This window comes from Phaseolus vulgaris, chromosome 10 (genome assembly GCF_000499845.2).
Source record: "Phaseolus vulgaris cultivar G19833 chromosome 10, P. vulgaris v2.0, whole genome shotgun sequence".
In the NCBI taxonomy this organism is placed as follows: domain Eukaryota; kingdom Viridiplantae; phylum Streptophyta; class Magnoliopsida; order Fabales; family Fabaceae; genus Phaseolus; species Phaseolus vulgaris.
Window position 1 is genome coordinate 16,874,807 of NC_023750.2, and position 16,705 is coordinate 16,891,511.

Sequence of the window (16,705 nt, forward strand, 5' to 3'; positions counted from 1 at the left end):
GGAGAGTCCCTCAGAGACTACCTGAATCGCTTTGGGGCGCAGATGGTCAGATCGCCGGCCAAAGATGAAGAGATGCTGGTCTATGCATTCAAGAAGGGCGTGTTGCCGGGACCATTCTGCGAGGCGTTGATCAGGGCACACCCCGCCACGTTTGCTGAGGTTAGGCGACTTGCGGTGGCCCACATCGCCGACGAGAGCGAAGTCGCCGAGAAGAGGGGAAGCGTGGCTCCCGCCAGGCCACGCGCCCAGACGAGGATCCAGCCGCAGAGGGTGCTGGAGACAGCGGCGGCCAGGAGGGATCAGAGGACTCGCCACCCTTATGATCCAAGGAAGAACAAGGATAGGGGCCAAGGACGCCAGCAACCAGCACGCCGGGAATACAATCGCCCGCCTAAGCACAAGTTTGTCATGGGATTGGCGGATCTGATCGCCATTCCCAATATATCCGCGAGGTTGAAAGCGCCAGAAAAGGTGGGCGACAAGGTGCTGGGACCAAAACCAGACGCCTGGTGTGAGTTTCATCAGGGCTTTGGCCATACAGTGGACTCGTGCTTAGCATTAGGATACCAGCTCGACGATCTGGTAAAGAGCGGGTTCCTAAATGATTATTTGCTGGACAGAAGGACGAGGGGTGCGTCGAGCTCCCAGCCAGCAGGTGCTGAAGCTCAGCAGCACGAGATGCCTACGCACGGAGAAATCCATACCATTGCAGGGGGTTTCTCAGGAGGTGGATGCACCGCATCACAGAGGAAGAAGTATGCAAGGTTTGTGATGACGGTGGATATGTTTGAAGACCACTCGCCGGAAGTGGATATCACATTCACCAAGCAAGATCTCCGGGATGTTGTGCCTCATGACAACGATCCCATAGTAATTTCGCTGATAACAGCAGGAAGAAAGGTCCACAGGGTGCTGGTGGACCAAGGAAGCTCGGCAGATGTGATGTTTTGGCCGACTTTCACGCAGCTAGAGCTGCCCCTTGACCAGCTGAGGCCCTATGGAGGGTGTTTGTATGGGTTCGCTGGTGACCAGGTGGAGGTCAGGGGGTACATAGAACTAAGGACGACGTTTACAGATGTGGCGGGTTCAAGAATGGAGAAAATCAAGTACCTCGTTGTAAACGCTCCTTCAGCATACAACATCCTGTTGGGAAGGCCCACGCTCAACAGGATAGGTGCCATACCATCGACTCGGCACATGAAGGTGAAGTTGCCGTCCATGGAGGGGGTGGTTATCACCATCAAATCCGATCAGAAGGAAGCAAAGAAGTGCTATGAGAATAGCCTGAAAAACAAGAGATCGGTGAGTTACGTAACAACCACCCCGCCTCCTGGCGTGAAGCCCAGATCGACGGTAACAGAAGAGACCGCCGGAAGGGACGTGGAGATGGTGGATGCTGAGCTAGGGGATGGGAATGCCGGTCTGGAAGAGGAAGAGGCAAGGAATCGCCCTGAGGAAGCGATAGAACTGGGAATCGCCAGGGCGGTGATCACCAGAGAAACCAGACCAAAACCCGTCGAGCAGTGGCTCGAGAGAGAAATCGGGGGAAAGATCTTCAAGCTGGGAAGATCCCTGGAGGTTGAGCTCCAGGACCAGATCGCCAAGGTGATTGAGCGGCATCTGGACGCATTTGCATGGTCCGCTTCGGACATGCCCGGGATCGACCCCGACTTCTTGTGCCAGCATCTGGCGATGGATAATTTGGTGAGACCAGTGCGACAAAGAAGAAGAAAGTTCAACGAGGAGAGGAGGCAGGCGATCAGGGACGAAACACAGAAACTCCTCGCTGCGGGCCACATCAGGGAAGTCCAGTACCCTGAATGGCTGGCAAATGTCGTGCTGGTGAAGAAGAGTAACGGGAAATAGCGCATGTGCGTCGATTTCACCGACCTGAACAAAGCTTGCCCAAAGGATTCGTATCCTTTACCAAGCATAGACGCCCTGGTAGATAGTGCTGCAGGGTGTAAGTTGCTGAGCTTCCTGGATGCCTTCTCGGGGTATAATTAGATCAAGATGCATCCCATGGATGAAGAGAAGACAGCCTTCATGACGGAGAGATCGTGCTATTGTTATAAGGTGATGCCGTTTGGGCTGAAGAACGCGGGGGCCACGTACCAGAGGCTGATGGATCGTGTACTTGCACCAATGCTGGGAAGGAACGTGCAAGCGTACGTCGATGACATGGTCGTGACCTCGCCGGAAAAGAGCAAGCACGTTGCAGACTTGGAAGAATTGTTCACGACGATCGCCAAGTTCAGATTAAAGCTCAATCCAGAGAAATGCATTTTCGGTGTGGAGGCTGGAAAGTTTTTGGGTTTCCTCCTGACTGAAAGAGGCATAGAGGCCAACCTTGATAAGTGTGCCGCCATCTTGGCGATGAGGAGCCCAGCTACGGTGAAAGAAGTCCAGCAGCTAACAGGTCGGATGGCAGCCCTGTCTCGCTTCGTATCAGCTAGCGGAGAAAAGGGCCATCCCTATTTTCAGTGCCTGAGGCGCAATAACAAGTTTGTTTGGACGAAAGAGTGCGAGGAAGCTTTCGTCAAACTGAAGGAGTATCTGGCGAGCCCGCCGGTTCTGTGGAAACCGCTGGTGGGAACCCCTCTCAGGTTGTATTTTGCTGTAACTGAGAGGGCGGTGAGTGCGGTGCTCGCCCAGGATCAAGATCAGGCTCAGAAGCCTATTTATTTTGTGAGTAAGGTGTTGTAGGGCCCCGAGACGAGATATCAGGCCCTAGAAAAGGCTGCGCTGGCTGTGGTATTTTCGGCGAGGAGGTTGCGCCACTACTTCCATAGCTTCACAATACTGGTGATGACTGACCTGCCCATCCAGAAGGTCTTGAAGAAGCCGGACGTTGCAGGAAGGATGGTGAAGTGGGCAGTAGAATTGTCAGAGTTTGATATTAAATATGAGCCCCGAGGCCCGATTAAGGGGCAAATCTTTGCAGATTTCGTGGTCGAACTCTCATCTGAGGCAACGCGAGTTGAAGGGGACGATTTCCGTTGGGTACTCTCGGTGGATGGATCGTCGAACCAGCAGGGTAGCGGTGCCGGAGTCATTTTGGAAGGACCCAACGGCGTGCTGATCGAACAATCTCTGAGGTTTGCCTTCAAAGCCAGTAACAATCAAGCAGAATATGAAGCGTTGATCGCCGGGATTTTGCTGGCTAAAGAGATGGGAGCCAGGGTGCTGATGGCTAAGAGTGACTCGCTGCTAGTCACGGGGCAAGTAACAGGCGAGTTCCAGGCTAAGGATCCACAAATGGCGACTTACTTGGAGTATGTGCAGGAATTGAAGAGTTCCTTTGCCTCCTTTGAAGTAGTGCATGTGCCCAGAGAGCAGAATGCCCGAGCTGACTTGCTAGCCAAGCTCGCCAGTTCAGGCAAGGGGGGTAGAGAGAGGACGGTGATTCAAGAAAACTCTGAAGACGCCAAGAGCATTTGTAGCAGATCACCTGGTTCTTCAGATAAGCAAGTCGACGGAGAAAGCGGCGAGAAGTCATAAGTCCCTGACGCAAGAAACGCTGAGATCGCCGAGAATTAGAGCATGTCGAGGGGAGAAGGTGAACATGACGCGGGTTTGTGCTATCCCTGAGCCAGACAGCTGGATAACACAGTACAAGCGGTGCCTGGCAGATGGCCTTCTCCCACTGGATCCGGCAGAAGCTAGGAAGGTAAAGAAAAATTCTAGCAAGTACACGTTGATTGATGGCGATCTGTACAGGTTTGGGTTCACTCACCCACTCCTGGAATGTGTACATGGCGAGAAGTGCACGAGAATCATGGCAGAGCTCCACGAAGGTATATGCGGAAGCCACGTCGGGGGTCGAGCTCTGGCCGCGAGGACTCTCCGTGCAGGTTACTACTGGCCATCGATGAGAGAAGATTGCAAGAAGTATGCCCAATGTTGCAAACAATGCCAACAGCACGCCGATTGGCATAAGGCGCCTCCCGAGGAGTTGAAGTCGATCTATAGCCCTTGGCCGTTTCATACCTGGGGAATCGACATCCTGGGGCCTTTCCCGCTGGCGATCAGGCAGATGAAGTACTTGGTGGTGGCGATTGAATATTTCACCAAGTGGATCGAAGCAGAACCAGTGGCCCAGATCACCGCACACAAGATCGAAGGTTTCGTGTGGAAAAACATTGTGTGCCGGTTTGGAGTGCCTAAGCGCCTGGTGTCGGACAATGGGACTCAGTTTGCAAGCCATTTGTTGAAGAAGCTCTGCGAAGGGGTGGGAATTCAACAAGTGTTCGCATCCGTCGAGCACCCTCAGACAAATGGCCAGGTGGAGTCAGCTAATCGGGTGTTGTTAAGAGGATTGAAGAGAAGGCTAGAGAAAGCCAAGGGAAGTTGGGCTGAGGAAGTGCCCCGTATAGTCTGGGCGTACCACACCACCGAGCAGTCAGGAACCCATGAGACCCCGTTCAGCTTGGTCTATGGATGTGACGCGATGATTCCAGTAGAGATCCAGGAGAGCTCGCCGAGATTCCAGAACTTTGTAGAAGAGGACTCGAACGAAGAGAGAAGGCTGAACCTGGATCTACTGGATGAGGTCAGAGAAGAGGCGAGATTGAAGGCTGAGGCGGTAAAGAGGAGGATTGAACGAAGATATAACTCGAAGGTGATGCCAAGGCAGTTTAGAGAAGGCGACCTGGTGATGAGAAAGGCCCACCAGTACGAGATGGAGAATAAACTGTCGCCCAAGTGGACTGGACCGTTCAGAATAACCGAGGCGCTCGGGAACGGCGCCTACCGCTTAGAGACATTGGAAGGAGGGGCGATTCCTCGCACTTGGAACGCCACGCACTTGAAGTTGTATTACAGTTGAGAACTTTGTAAGTAAAGATAAACACGAGTTACATTACAATGTCTCTGTTAAAACAGTTTGAAGGGGGCACTCTTTTTTCCCTAAGGAGGGTTTTTAACGAGGCCACCCAATAAAAGAAGAGTTTTCAAAGTACAAGTTGTTTTAAATTGCGTGCCTGTTGTTTTTAGAAAGTTTTGAAGAAAGACCTTGTCACTTATATGCGACTCAAGGCAAGTTAAAGATATATAGCATGCTTTCTAAAAAGTTTTAAGCCCTCATCGTTTTTTGGCGATTGGAGGCATCAGTTAAAGTTTTTAAGTCCTCATCGTTTTTCGGCGATTGGAGGCATCAGTTAAAGTTTTTAAGTCCTCATCGTTTTTCGGCGATTGGAGGCATCAGTTAAAGTTTGTAAGTCCTCATCGTTTTTTGGCGATTGGAGGCATCAGTTAAAGTTTTTAAGTCCTCATCTTTTTTCGGCGATTGGAGGCATCAATTAAAGTTTTTTTAAAGTCCTCATCGTCTTTCGGCGATCGGAGGCACCAGTTAAAAGACCTCAACGCCCTCGCGCGTCCTGAGGCAAGTTAAAGACCTCCTCGTCGTTGAGCGAGTGCAGGCAAGGAAGAGTGAAAAGTCCTCAGTGCTTCTGGGGGCGAGAAGATGTAACCCCTGGAGCAATGTAGAGGCACCAGTGAAAAGTCCTCAGTGCTTCTGGGGGCGAGAAGATGTAACCCCTGGAGCAATGTAGAGGCACCAGTGAAAAGTCCTCAGTGTTTCTGGGGGCGAGAAGATGTAACCCCTGGGGCAATGTAGAGGCACCAGTGAAAAGTCCTCAGTGTTTCTGGGGGCGAGAAGATGTAACCCCTGGGGCAATGTAGATGCACCAGTAAAAAGTCCTCAGTGTTTCTGGGGGCGAGAAGATGTAACCCCTGGGGCAATGTAGAGGCAAGTAGAGACCTTCTCGCCTATGAGCGAGTTCAGGCGAGTTAAAGACCTTCTCGCCTATGAGCGAGCTCAGGCAAGATAAAATCCTTCTCGTCTCGAACGAGTTCAGGTACGGTGTTAAGGGTGGGCGAAGTTTGGAGGGTGGCTAAGGCAGGTTCGAAGAGGAGCGCCTAGCCACCCGGCCTGTGGTCCTGAAGTTCAGAAAGGTAGAGGAGGATCCGAAAGGCGCCTCTACCCCCAGATCAAAGAACAATGGCCAAGGCGTGAAGCCAGAAAGAAGCTGATCACCAAGAGTCTTTGGCGACCAGGAAAAGTTCAAACAGTGGCGAGAAAGTTAAAAGACCCGTTTTGATGAAGCAGATCGGGTGAAGCAGTGTTAAGCCAGTAGCTGATTTAAAGTTTGTTGCTCGAAGAATATTTTTACGATAAGGTTAATTGCCTTAAGTTTACGAATTGTTAAAGTGATTGTTGCTTAAGGCTGAAGTGGTTCGAAGCAGTTAAGTCAAAGATCGTTCCTACAGTTTTGCTAAGTCATTTCTTTGGAATTAAACACGCAAGGAAAGTTGAAGCAATTGAAGAAGTTATAAGAGGAAAAACGTAAACCTTTGTCATTAATAGTGAATATCAGTTCAAAACATACATACGAAAAGACATAAAGTTTGTTACAAGTTGTATGCAAGGGGAAGTATAAAAGCAATGGATGGATTAAATTGATCAGTCTTCGGCGGGCACCACTTTTCCATCCACCACCTCATTATTCAGAGACACCATGCTGAGATCCAGATCAGGGAACAAGCAGGCGAATTGTTCCCGTGCAGCCTCGAATCTGGCAGCCAGAATTTGGGCGGAACTCAGATTGAGATCTTCAATTTGCTTCTTGAGCTCTTCAATCTGTTTCTCGAGTTCCTTGGCTTGTTCTTTCAGCCCCTTATTCTGCTGCTCCAGCTCCTCAACTTGCTTCTTGAGTTGCTCGTTGAGTTCTTGAGCTTGGAGAAGGTCCTCAGTAACCTTCTTGGATTCCGCTTACACTTGGCCCAATTCAGCAGCTATCTTTCCCTTCTCTTTGTTGGCCTCGGCAAGTTCAGCCATGGCGTCGTCCCTCGCCTTTTCCACCTTTCCGAGGAGGGTCTCCCGGTCGGCTGACCTTTGCTCTAGCTTCTTCACCTTGACGGCGTCGGCCTTTATGAGAGCCTCCAGGTCAGCCACCCTGACGCGGTAAGGCACAATCTTGCTCTCTAGTTCGATCTTTTCTTGAGCAAGTTGTTGCACTTTATGGCGGAGTTCAGTGGCCTCCTTGCGCGCCAACCTGAGCTCGGTGCTCATTGCGTCTTCTACTCGGGAGTGCTCAATCTCCGCGAGTGTCAGATTGGCAGACAACTTCTCCACCTCGACCCTGATGGTGCTATTCTCGGTTTTGAGGGTGAAGAGGTCGTCTTGGAGCCTCGTGGTGGAGCTCTCCACCGCTCTGGTTATGATGGCAGGGATGTCTTCTGCTATCGTCTTCAGCTTAGCAGATAGAGGCTCCCACATCCTCGTAACCTCAAGAGGGAGGTTTGCTGCTTGAAGAGGCACTGTGGGAGCCTGTTGTTGGTTCTCGTCACCACCTTCCTTAGCAGGTTCTTCAGTAGGCGCTTCTTAGCGTGGTGACGGCATCGGGGATTCAGTGATCAGAATCGGAGAGGTATGAGCAACCTCATCCCCGATTGGAGCAACCTCCGCGGCTGAGGCATTTGAAGGGGGACCCCCTCCAGCTGATACATATGGTGTGGAGGCACTCGGGGGGTCCTCCATGAAATTTGGTTCTTGGGCCTCAACCGCAGGTGGCGCAGTGGCCAGCGGGATCACTTGGACTGGTGAAACAGGAGCGTGTGGGGGTGGCGATGATGAAGGAGGAGCAGGCGTAGATGGTGGCGTTGACGTGGGAAGAGGGGGTGGTGCAGGTGGTGAAGAAGGTGCCACCCTCTTCCTCTTCGTGACAAGGCCATCTTCAGTGGCCTCATCGTCCTCCTCTTCCTCTTCGTGGATCACTTGAGGAGGTTTCCTCTTAGGCCTTTTGAGGACGAGTTTTTTACGCTGGCAAGCGGGTTGGACTTCAGAGGGAGCCGGGCCCTTAGGTGGCGATCGTCCCTGGGCGATGGCTTTCTCCACCACCGAGTTGGGCACTGTTTGAGAGCCCGTCGCCAACCCGTGGGTTCGGGTGAGCGCCCTCAATTCCGCGACTTTGCCTTGGCCCAACATGTCATCTGCATGAAGCGAAAATGCAGGAGTTAGCTCAAAGAAAAAGTCAATGCACAAGGCAGTATGAAACAGCAAAGCAGATAAAGAGTGCAGAAAAATAAAACCAAAGTCTTGCGCGCAACGCACAAGACGCCCAGAAACAGTTGACAAAAGCAGTATTAAAACAACAGTTTAAATGTTCTAACCTATTCGAATTTCGAGCTGGTCCTCGTAGAATTCGAAGCAGATCAAGGTGGTGGTGAGGAAGGTGATGTTGGCCTCCGCCACACTCTTCCAAAAGAGACAGAGGTCTCTGTCCAATGCACCCATGCTGTCAGGACTTCTGGGTCTCCTGAAGCAGCTCTTGGACTCTTTCTTCCCCTTGTCCACCCAGTACAAGGGGAAGCCGTCGAGTAGGGAGGCGTCCTTGTCGTTAGGGCGCACTTGGACGAACTTCCCTTTCCAATCTTTATAGGATTGCTAGAAGATGGAGAAGATCGACCTCCCAACGATCCCATTTAAGCTAACCCATAGGCGGTCCCCCGGGTGCTTGGCTTCGAAGAGAAACAAAAACACGTCTACGGATGCGGGCAACCCCAGGTGGTCGCACATCACTTGGAATGCTCGCACAAACGCCCAGCTGTTGGGGTGAAGCTGGGCGGCGGCAATGTTGAGCTCGATGAGGAATTCCCTCTCGAATCGGGTAAAGGGAAACTTCAGTTTCACCTTCTTGAATAGTGTTGTGTAGACGAAGCAGAAGGACCCGTTAGCACTCGCCTTATCATTAGCACAAACGGGCAGATCGGGGGGGCAAGGTAGCACTATCATCTTCTCATCGTGCTCCTTATGAAGCGTTTGGTGAGGCTCATCCCCCTTAGTCAATCGCAAAACTGCCCCAGCAGTGTTCACGGAAGACGTTTCCCTCAACAGGGTCGAGTTGGCCCAGGGGTAGAGTTTTTTGAAGTCTAACGGGGGGACCGGGGCTCCTCCGGTGATAGGTGGAGTCGCCTGGGCCAGGTTGGGACGAGAAGGTGCAGGCCTCTCAGCCTGAGAAGATGAAGCACCGCGCGCTCGCGGCGGGTTGAGTGCTTGAGAAGAAGGGTTTCGCGATGAAGGAGGAGGATTCGGGGTGATCTTTGAGCGAGTCATTCTCGAAGCTGCAAAGGAAGAAGAAAAGGAGAAACGATCAGGGTTCGCAAAGGCTGACTCGATCATGGGAGAAGGGTGAAAAACGAACGAACGAAGGTTCGTTGTAACGATAGACGAAGCCCTAAGCAACGAGAAAGGAGAAATGGAAAAACAACCCACAACGTATGCACCAGACAGTTACAGGATGATGTGAATCGGTTAAAATGCAAGGAAAACCAACAGAAGAAGGAAAGTAGGTACCTTTTGATGATCAGGAAGACGATGAAGGATGATGGTGGTTCAGAATGTTGAAGAGTGCTGAGAGAGTTTTTTGCAGGAGAAGGTGAGAGCGTTTGAGGATACGAAGAAAAGTGATGGAACAGTAGAGTGAAAATGGGTTTAAGAGTTTTTTCGAAATGGGTTTGGGAAGCGCAAACGGTAACTGAAGGTAACCGTTGATGAAGCCACGTGTCGAGTTATGGGTGAGGGGTTTGGTGGAGCGTCAAAGAAGCAGAAGGTACAACCGCTTGGAATTCTGCGTCAGTGCCACGTAGACCGGTGTTGACGTGACTCTTTCAGTCTTTTCGCTGGACAAGTCTTCGCTTAAGACTGGGGGGCTTGTGTACCGCCCTGGAAGTCGGAAGTGATGACGTGGCACCAAGCCACAGAGTAGGCGTGTGGATAAGGCGCCAGAGTGGCAGAAGGGAAGGAAGTCGGGTGGTTCGTGTAATCGCCGGTTATTAAGTTGGCGTGCTCCGATCTTCAACATGCCAGGCGATCGCCTAGTTGAAGATGAAGTCACCAGATGTGAACTCAGGCGACCAAGTGATTGGAGATCGCCAGAACAAAGCACATCGCCGAAGATGAAGGTGGTGCAGATTATGAAGGCGGCCGGCGAGACCACAGGGAAGGTGTACGAGAGCACCCTAACTCGCCCGTTCCAGTAGTAATCGCACTCTTAAGTTAGCTATGCACTGGGCAGAACCATGCATAAGTAACTTAGCCAAAAAGAGAGTCAGAAGCAGCGCCCAAGTCAAGGAGGCTCCAGATGGTGGCACGTGTACGACCGGATGCGAGCCACGTGTCCAGGTCTGTAACTGCCAGGAGAGAGAAAGTGACCAGGTATATAAGAGTTCTCAACGAACTTTCTGAGGTACGCACGTTCAGAATATACTCTTTACGCTTGCGAGTTCGAGAGCACACTGTGAGAGAGAACATTGCACGGTTCCTTGAGATTTCTTGAGTGTTCTTGCTCTTAGTATTTGGTGGTTCTGTCACTGACTTGGGCGTTGGAGTGCGATCGGCCGCAGCGGCGCCGCTCTGTTCTTTTGCAGGTTCTTGAGGTGAATCTCGAAGAAGAACGGAGGTTTGAAGCGGTGCACACGTCGATCCTTTTGACGAGGCAGTTTCCAGCGTTCTGGTCAACAGGCAGGATCAAGCACCGAGCTCAGATTGGCGCGCAAGGAGGCCACTGAACTCCGCCATAAGGTGCAGCAACTTGCTCAAGAAAAGATCGAACTGGAGAGCAAGATTGTGCCTTATCGCGTCAAGGTGGCTGACTTGGAGGCTCTCGTAAAAACTGACGCCGCCAAGGTGAAAAAATTGGAGCAAAGGTCAGCCGACCGGGAGACCCTCCTTGGAAAGGTGGAAAAGGCGAGGGACGACGCCATGGCTGAGCTTGCCGAGGCCAACAAAGAGAAGGGGAAGATCGCTGCTGAATTGGGCCAAGTGCAAGCAGAATCCAAGAAGGTTGCTGAAGACCTTCTCCAGGCTCAAGAAACCAACGAACAACTCAAAAAGCAAGTTGAAGAGCTGGAGCAGCAGAATAAGGGGCTGAAAGAACAAGCTGAAGAACTCGAGAAACAGATTGAAGAGCTTAAGAAGCAAATTGAAGATCTCAATCTGAGTTCCGCCCAAATTCTGGCCGCTGGATTCGAGGCTGCACGGGAACAGTTCGCCTGCTTGTTCCCTGATCTGGATCTCAGCATGGTGTCTCTAAATAACGAGGTGGTGGATGGGAAAGTGGTGCCCGCCGAAGACTAGTCAATTTACTCCATCCACTGCTTTTATACTTTCTTTTGTGTATAACTTGTAATAAATTTTATATCTTCCCGCACATATGTTCTGAACTGGCATTTACCTTTAATGACAGAAGTCTGCGCATTTTCTCTTGCGACTTTCTCAACTGCTTTAACTCTCCTTGCGTATTTTACTTCAAGGAAACGACTTAGCGAAACTATAGGCACGATCTTTGACTTAACTGCTTCGAACCACTTAAACTTTAAGTAACAATCACTTTAACAACTCATAATCTTAAGGCAATTAACCTTATTGTAAAAATATTCCTCAAGCAACAAACTTTAACTCAGCTACTGGCTTAAACACTGCTTCACCCGATCTGCTTCATCAAAACGGGTCTTTTAACTTTCTCGCCACTGTTTGAACTTTTACTGATCGCCAGAGACTCTTGGCGATCAGCTTCTTTCTAGCTTCACGCCTTGGCCATTGTTCTTTGATCTGGGGGTAGAGGCGCCTTTCGGATCCTCCTCTACCTTCCTGAACTTCAGGACCACAGGCCGGGTGGCTAGGCGCTCTCTTCGAACCTGCCTTAGCCACCTTCCAAACTTCGTCCACCCTTAACACCATACCTGAACTCGTTCGAGACGAGAAGGATTTTATCTTGCATGAACTCGCTCATAGGCGAGAAGGTCTTTAACTCGCCTGAACTCGCTCATAGGCGAGAAGGTCTTTTACTCCCCTCTACATTGCCCCAGGGGTTACATCTTCTCGCCCCCAGAAACACTGAGGACTTTTTACTGGTGCCTCTACATTGCCCCAGGGGTTACATCTTCTCGCCCCCAGAAACACTGAGGACTTTTCACTGGTGCCTCTACATTGCTCCAGGGGTTACATCTTCTCGCCCCCAGAAACACTGACGACTTTTCACTCTTCCTTGCCTGCACTCGCTCAACGACGAGGAGGTCTTTAACTTGCCTCAGGACGCGCGAGGGCGTTGAGGTCTTTTAACTGGTGCCTCCGATCGCCGAAAGACGATGAGGACTTAAAAAACTTTAACTGATGCCTCCAATCACCGAAAAACGATGAGGACTTAAAACTTTTTAGAAAGCATGCAATATATCTTTAACTCGCCTTGAGTCGCATATAAGTGACAAGGTCTTTCTTCAAAACTTTCTAAAAACAACAGGCACGCAATCTAAAACAACTTGTACTTTGAAAACTCTTCTTTTATTGGGTGGCCTCGTTAAAAACCCTCCTCAGGGAAAAAAGAGTGCCCCCTTCAAACTGTTTTAACAGAGACATTGTAATGTAACTCGTGTTTATCTTTACTTACAAAGTTCTTAACTGTAATACAACTTCAAGTGCGTGGCGTTCCAAGTGCGAGGAATCGCCCCTCCTTCCAATGTTTCTAAGCGGTAGGCGCCGTTCCCGAGCGCCTCGATTATTCTGAACGGTCCAGTCCACTTGGGCGACAGTTTATTCTCCATCTCGTACTGGTGGGCCTTTCTCATCACCAGGTCGCCTTCTCTAAACTGCCTTGGCATCACCTTCGAGTTGTACCTTCGTTCAATCCTTCTCTTCACTGCTTTAGCCTTCAATCTCGCCTCTTCCCTGACCTCATCCAGTAGATCCAGGTTCAGCCTTCTCTCTTCATTCGAGTTTTCCTCTACGAAGTTCTGGAATCTCAGCGAGCTTTCCTGGATTTCCACTGGAATCATGGCATCACACCCATAGACCAAGCTGAACGGGGTCTCATGGGTTCCTGACTGCTCAGTGGTGTGGTACGCCCAGACTATATGGGGCACTTCCTCAGCCCAGCTTCCCTTGGCTTTCTCTAGCCTTCTCTTCAATCCTCTCAGCAACACCCGATTAGCTGACTCCACCTGGCCATTTGTCTGAGGGTGCTCGACGGATGCAAACACTTGTTGAATTCCCACCCCTTAGCAAAGCTTCTTCAACAAATGGCTTGCAAACTGAGTCCCATTGTCCGACACCAGGCGCTTAGGCACTCCAAATCGGCACACAATGTTCTTCCACACGAAACCTTCGATCTTGTGTGCGGTGATCTGGGCCACTGGTTCTGCTTCGATCCACTTGGTGTGATCCGATCGGTCATCGGTAGTCGATGACGTTAGCAGCAGTGAACCACGTGGACCACTCGAGGGGTGACACGTGGACCAGGTGGCAGAGAGGTAGGGGGGACGATCGCCAAGAGAGGTGATCGGTGGTCAGTAACCAAGTTACCACCGACAGATCAGGCGGCAGAGAGGTCGGGGGACAGATCACCCAGAATGATGATCGGTGGTCAGTAGCCAAGTGGCCACCAGCAGACCAGTTCCCAGACTCGCGCCTGGAGGCAGAGCGCGATAAGAGAATAAACACTGATCAGTCATCGGGTGTATTGTCATCAGGGTCTCGTGTTACACGCAGTTAAACTGGGACTAAGGTTCCCAGCGAGAGCGTTACGCATGGACCTCGCATGAGCACACCTCAGGGAATCGTGCACGAGAGTGGCCTGAGGGAACTAGTAAGCCAATCAGTGATTGGTGATTCCCTCAACCCATTACGTGCGTGGCATCGTGAAGGGTAAGTCGCCTACGCAGAGAGCAACGTTTGGTGAGTGTGCCTAGACCAGCCACACCCGACGTTTTCCTAAGAGTATGCGGTTTACCCAGATGAGAGAAACATCCTAAGTTACTCCGCAAGGGCGTAACTTAGGCACACGAAGAGAAGCGCTAGAGCCCTTCCAGTAAGTGACACGTGTGTGGTTAGATGTGAGTTGCAGGCCTCCACGTGTCATCATCTGAGAGGGGTGCGGTCCAGACAAAAGAGCACTCCGTACCACTGAAGGTACAGACAGGCGCAGCCAAGCGCAGAGACGCGCAGACATGCGCAGACTCTCACGCTCCCCACTGCTGATTCTGAAGGTACGCTTTCTCTGAAAAGCATAACAGGGTTCTGACACATGCCAGAAAAGCATAACAGAATTCTGTTATGCTTTGAAGCAGGGAAAGAGAGATAAAGGAGGGAATCAGGGGAGAGTGAGGAAGGGAGAAAAAAAAAAGGAAAAGGAGAGACGAAAAACAGAGTGCAAGAGTTTTACACACACACATTACTAGTTTCCAGTTTCTGGTGGTTCTGTTGGACTAACTTGATCGTCGGAGTGCAAACGGCCGCAAGGGGCGGCGTCTGTGTGTTTTGCAGGTCACGTTTGGAACAGCAAGAGAAGGTCCTGAGGGTGATTCTGCAGAGGACGCAGTCGCGTAGACAGGGCAGAGAGCGCTGCAAAGCGATTCCTCCCCGTTCGAGTTGCCGGCAGGATCATTTGGCGCCCACCGTGGGGCCCGAGTGAATCGTTGTCCCATATATACCACAGTTTTAAAGCTTACCAGAGTTTTGTCCGTTTCCTTGATAGAGAAAGATGCCCAGAAACAGACAGCCATTACCTGCGCCATCCACTGACGAAGGAGCTGTGACAATGGCGCAGGTCCTGGAAATGGTGCGCACGCTGCAGGATAACGCCGCAACGTCAAAGGTTGAACAAGAGAGGATGCAGACGGAGTTAGCTGCGTCGCAAAGCAGGAACGACGAGCTGAATCGTGTCAATGAGGAGTTGAGAAGGACGCTGCAAGCGCAGAGGGAACACGTGGTTGACGAAAGGGTGTCTAGGATGCCCTCACCTCCAAGAGCGTTCCCCATGCCATTCTCCCCTAAGATCATGGGAACCATGGTGCCTCCCAACCTGGTGGGGGTCAAGGCATCGTTCAAGGGGGTAGAAGACCCGGAAGCGCATCTGACGGCGTTCCACACCCAGATGATGTTGTCTGGGGGTTCAGACGCTGTCTACTGCAAAATGTTTATGAGTACGCTCAGCGGAATCGCCATGGAGTGGTTCGTAAGCCTACCAGAAGGACACATCACGTCTTTCTCTCAGTTCTCGAAGCTCTTCACTGAGCAATACATCGTCAACAAGGCACCTGCAGTGGTGTCCTACGATCTGTTCGACGTGCGCCAGTACCAAGGTGAGTCGCTGAAAGACTACCTCAACCGCTTTGGAGCACAAGTGGTTAGACTGCCCAGCAAAGATGAAGATATGCTGGTGCACGCGTTTAAGAAGGGTGTGCTGCCTGGCCCTTTTAGCGAGTCTCTCATCAGGAGCCATCCCAGCACCTTTGTAGAGATTCGACGACGTGCGGTGGCGCACATAGTGGCAGAAACAGAGGTTTCTGAGAAGAGGGGAAGTGCTGCACCACCCAGACCGCGTGGAGGGCAAGGAAAGCCACAACAAGCAAGGGTGCATGAGGCCAAGGAGGGGAAGAAGGTGCGGGAAAAACCTCGTCCCTATGCACCAGGCAAAGACCAGAGCAAGGGGCGTGCAAGGGAGAATAACGCACCCCCGAGATACAACTTCATGGTAGGATTGGCGGATCTCATCGCCCTTCCTGCTGTAGCAGCAAGATTACGAGTACCAGAGAAGACAGATAAGGTACTTGGAAGGAAGAAGAATGAATGGTGTGAGTTTCATCAGGCCTTTGGCCATACACTTCATTCTTGTTTGGCGCTGGGACACCAACTGGCAGAGTTGGTGAAGTCTGGTTTTCTAGCAGATTACCTGCGTGAGCCGCAGGGTGATCGCGCGTCAGGATCCCAAACTGGAGAGCAACAGCATGAAGTCCCTGTGCATGGGGAAGTGCAGACGATCGCTGGAGGCTTCTCTGGTGGGGGATGCACAGCTTCACAAAGAAGGAGATACACTCGATCGATGATGGCGGTAGATGCAGTGAATGAGAGTCATTACCCTGAAGTGGACATTATCTTCAGGAAAGCTGACCTACGGGACGTTGTCCCGCACGACAACGACCCTGTGGTCATTTCTCTCATCACAGCAGGAAGACGAGTGCATAGAGTACTCGTAGATCAAGGAAGCTCGGCGGATGTCATGTTCTGGCCAACATTCAACAAGCTACAGTTGTCCCCTGATCAGTTAAGACCGTATACTGGTTGTCTCTACGGTTTTGCAGGGGATCAGGTAGAGGTGCGGGGATACATCGAGCTGACGACCACGTTCACTGACGGAACAACAGCCCGCACTGAAAAGATAGAGTACCTAGTGGTGAATGCCCCTTCTGCGTACAACGTTTTGTTGGGTAGGCCCACACTCAATAGACTGGGCGCAATACCATCGACGAGGCATATGAAGTTGAAGCTGCCGTCGATGGAGGGGACCGTGATAACCATCAAGTCGGATCAGGCTGAGGCAAGACGCTGTTATGAGAACAGCTTGAAGCAAAAGAGAAGTGTGTGCCACGTCACCACAAAACCACCACCAGGAGTGCGCGAAGAGCGATTGGCGGTCAGGGAGACACAAGGCGCTTAGACGATGGAGGACGCTACGGTGGGGGGCTCCCAGGTAGCCCAAGTTGAAGAAGAAGAGGAAGGCGCGATCACTCCTCGCGAGTCAGGGATCGCGAGGGCGGTCATCGCCAGTGAGAGAAGGCCCCACCCAGCTGAAGGTTGGGTCGAAGTCGACGTCGCGGGAAGAAAGTTCAAGTTAGGGGGATCCCTCGTTGAAGAAGAGCGAAGGCTGATCAT

At 51.4% G+C, this 16,705-nt stretch overlaps 1 protein-coding gene across 1 annotated transcript; it reads right to left on the reverse strand.

Annotated features, from left to right (window-relative positions):
* Positions 1 to 6,463: 6,463 nt before the first annotated feature.
* Positions 6,464 to 7,279, reverse strand: LOC137815766 (uncharacterized). Its single transcript, XM_068618881.1, has 3 exons — positions 7,085 to 7,279; positions 6,863 to 6,994; positions 6,464 to 6,757 (listed from the first exon to the last, which is right to left on the reverse strand). Exons 1-3 carry the CDS (start codon positions 7,277 to 7,279, stop codon positions 6,464 to 6,466), a joined length of 621 nt encoding a protein of 206 aa, XP_068474982.1.
* Between the last annotated feature and the right edge of the window lie 9,426 nt (positions 7,280 to 16,705).

Bases quoted from the DNA above. Each gene is read 5' to 3' on its own strand.
- LOC137815766 (XM_068618881.1), bottom strand. From the start codon at position 7,279: ATGTGGGAGCCTCTATCTGCTAAGCTGAAGACGATAGCAGAAGACATC. The intron at 6,995-7,084 runs GTAGAAGACGCA...GCTCAAGAAAAG, and splicing joins CGGAGATTGAGCACTCCCGA to ATCGAACTAGAGAGCAAGAT. The intron at 6,758-6,862 runs GTGGAAAAGGCG...GAATCCAAGAAG, and splicing joins GGGAGACCCTCCTCGGAAAG to GTTACTGAGGACCTTCTCCA.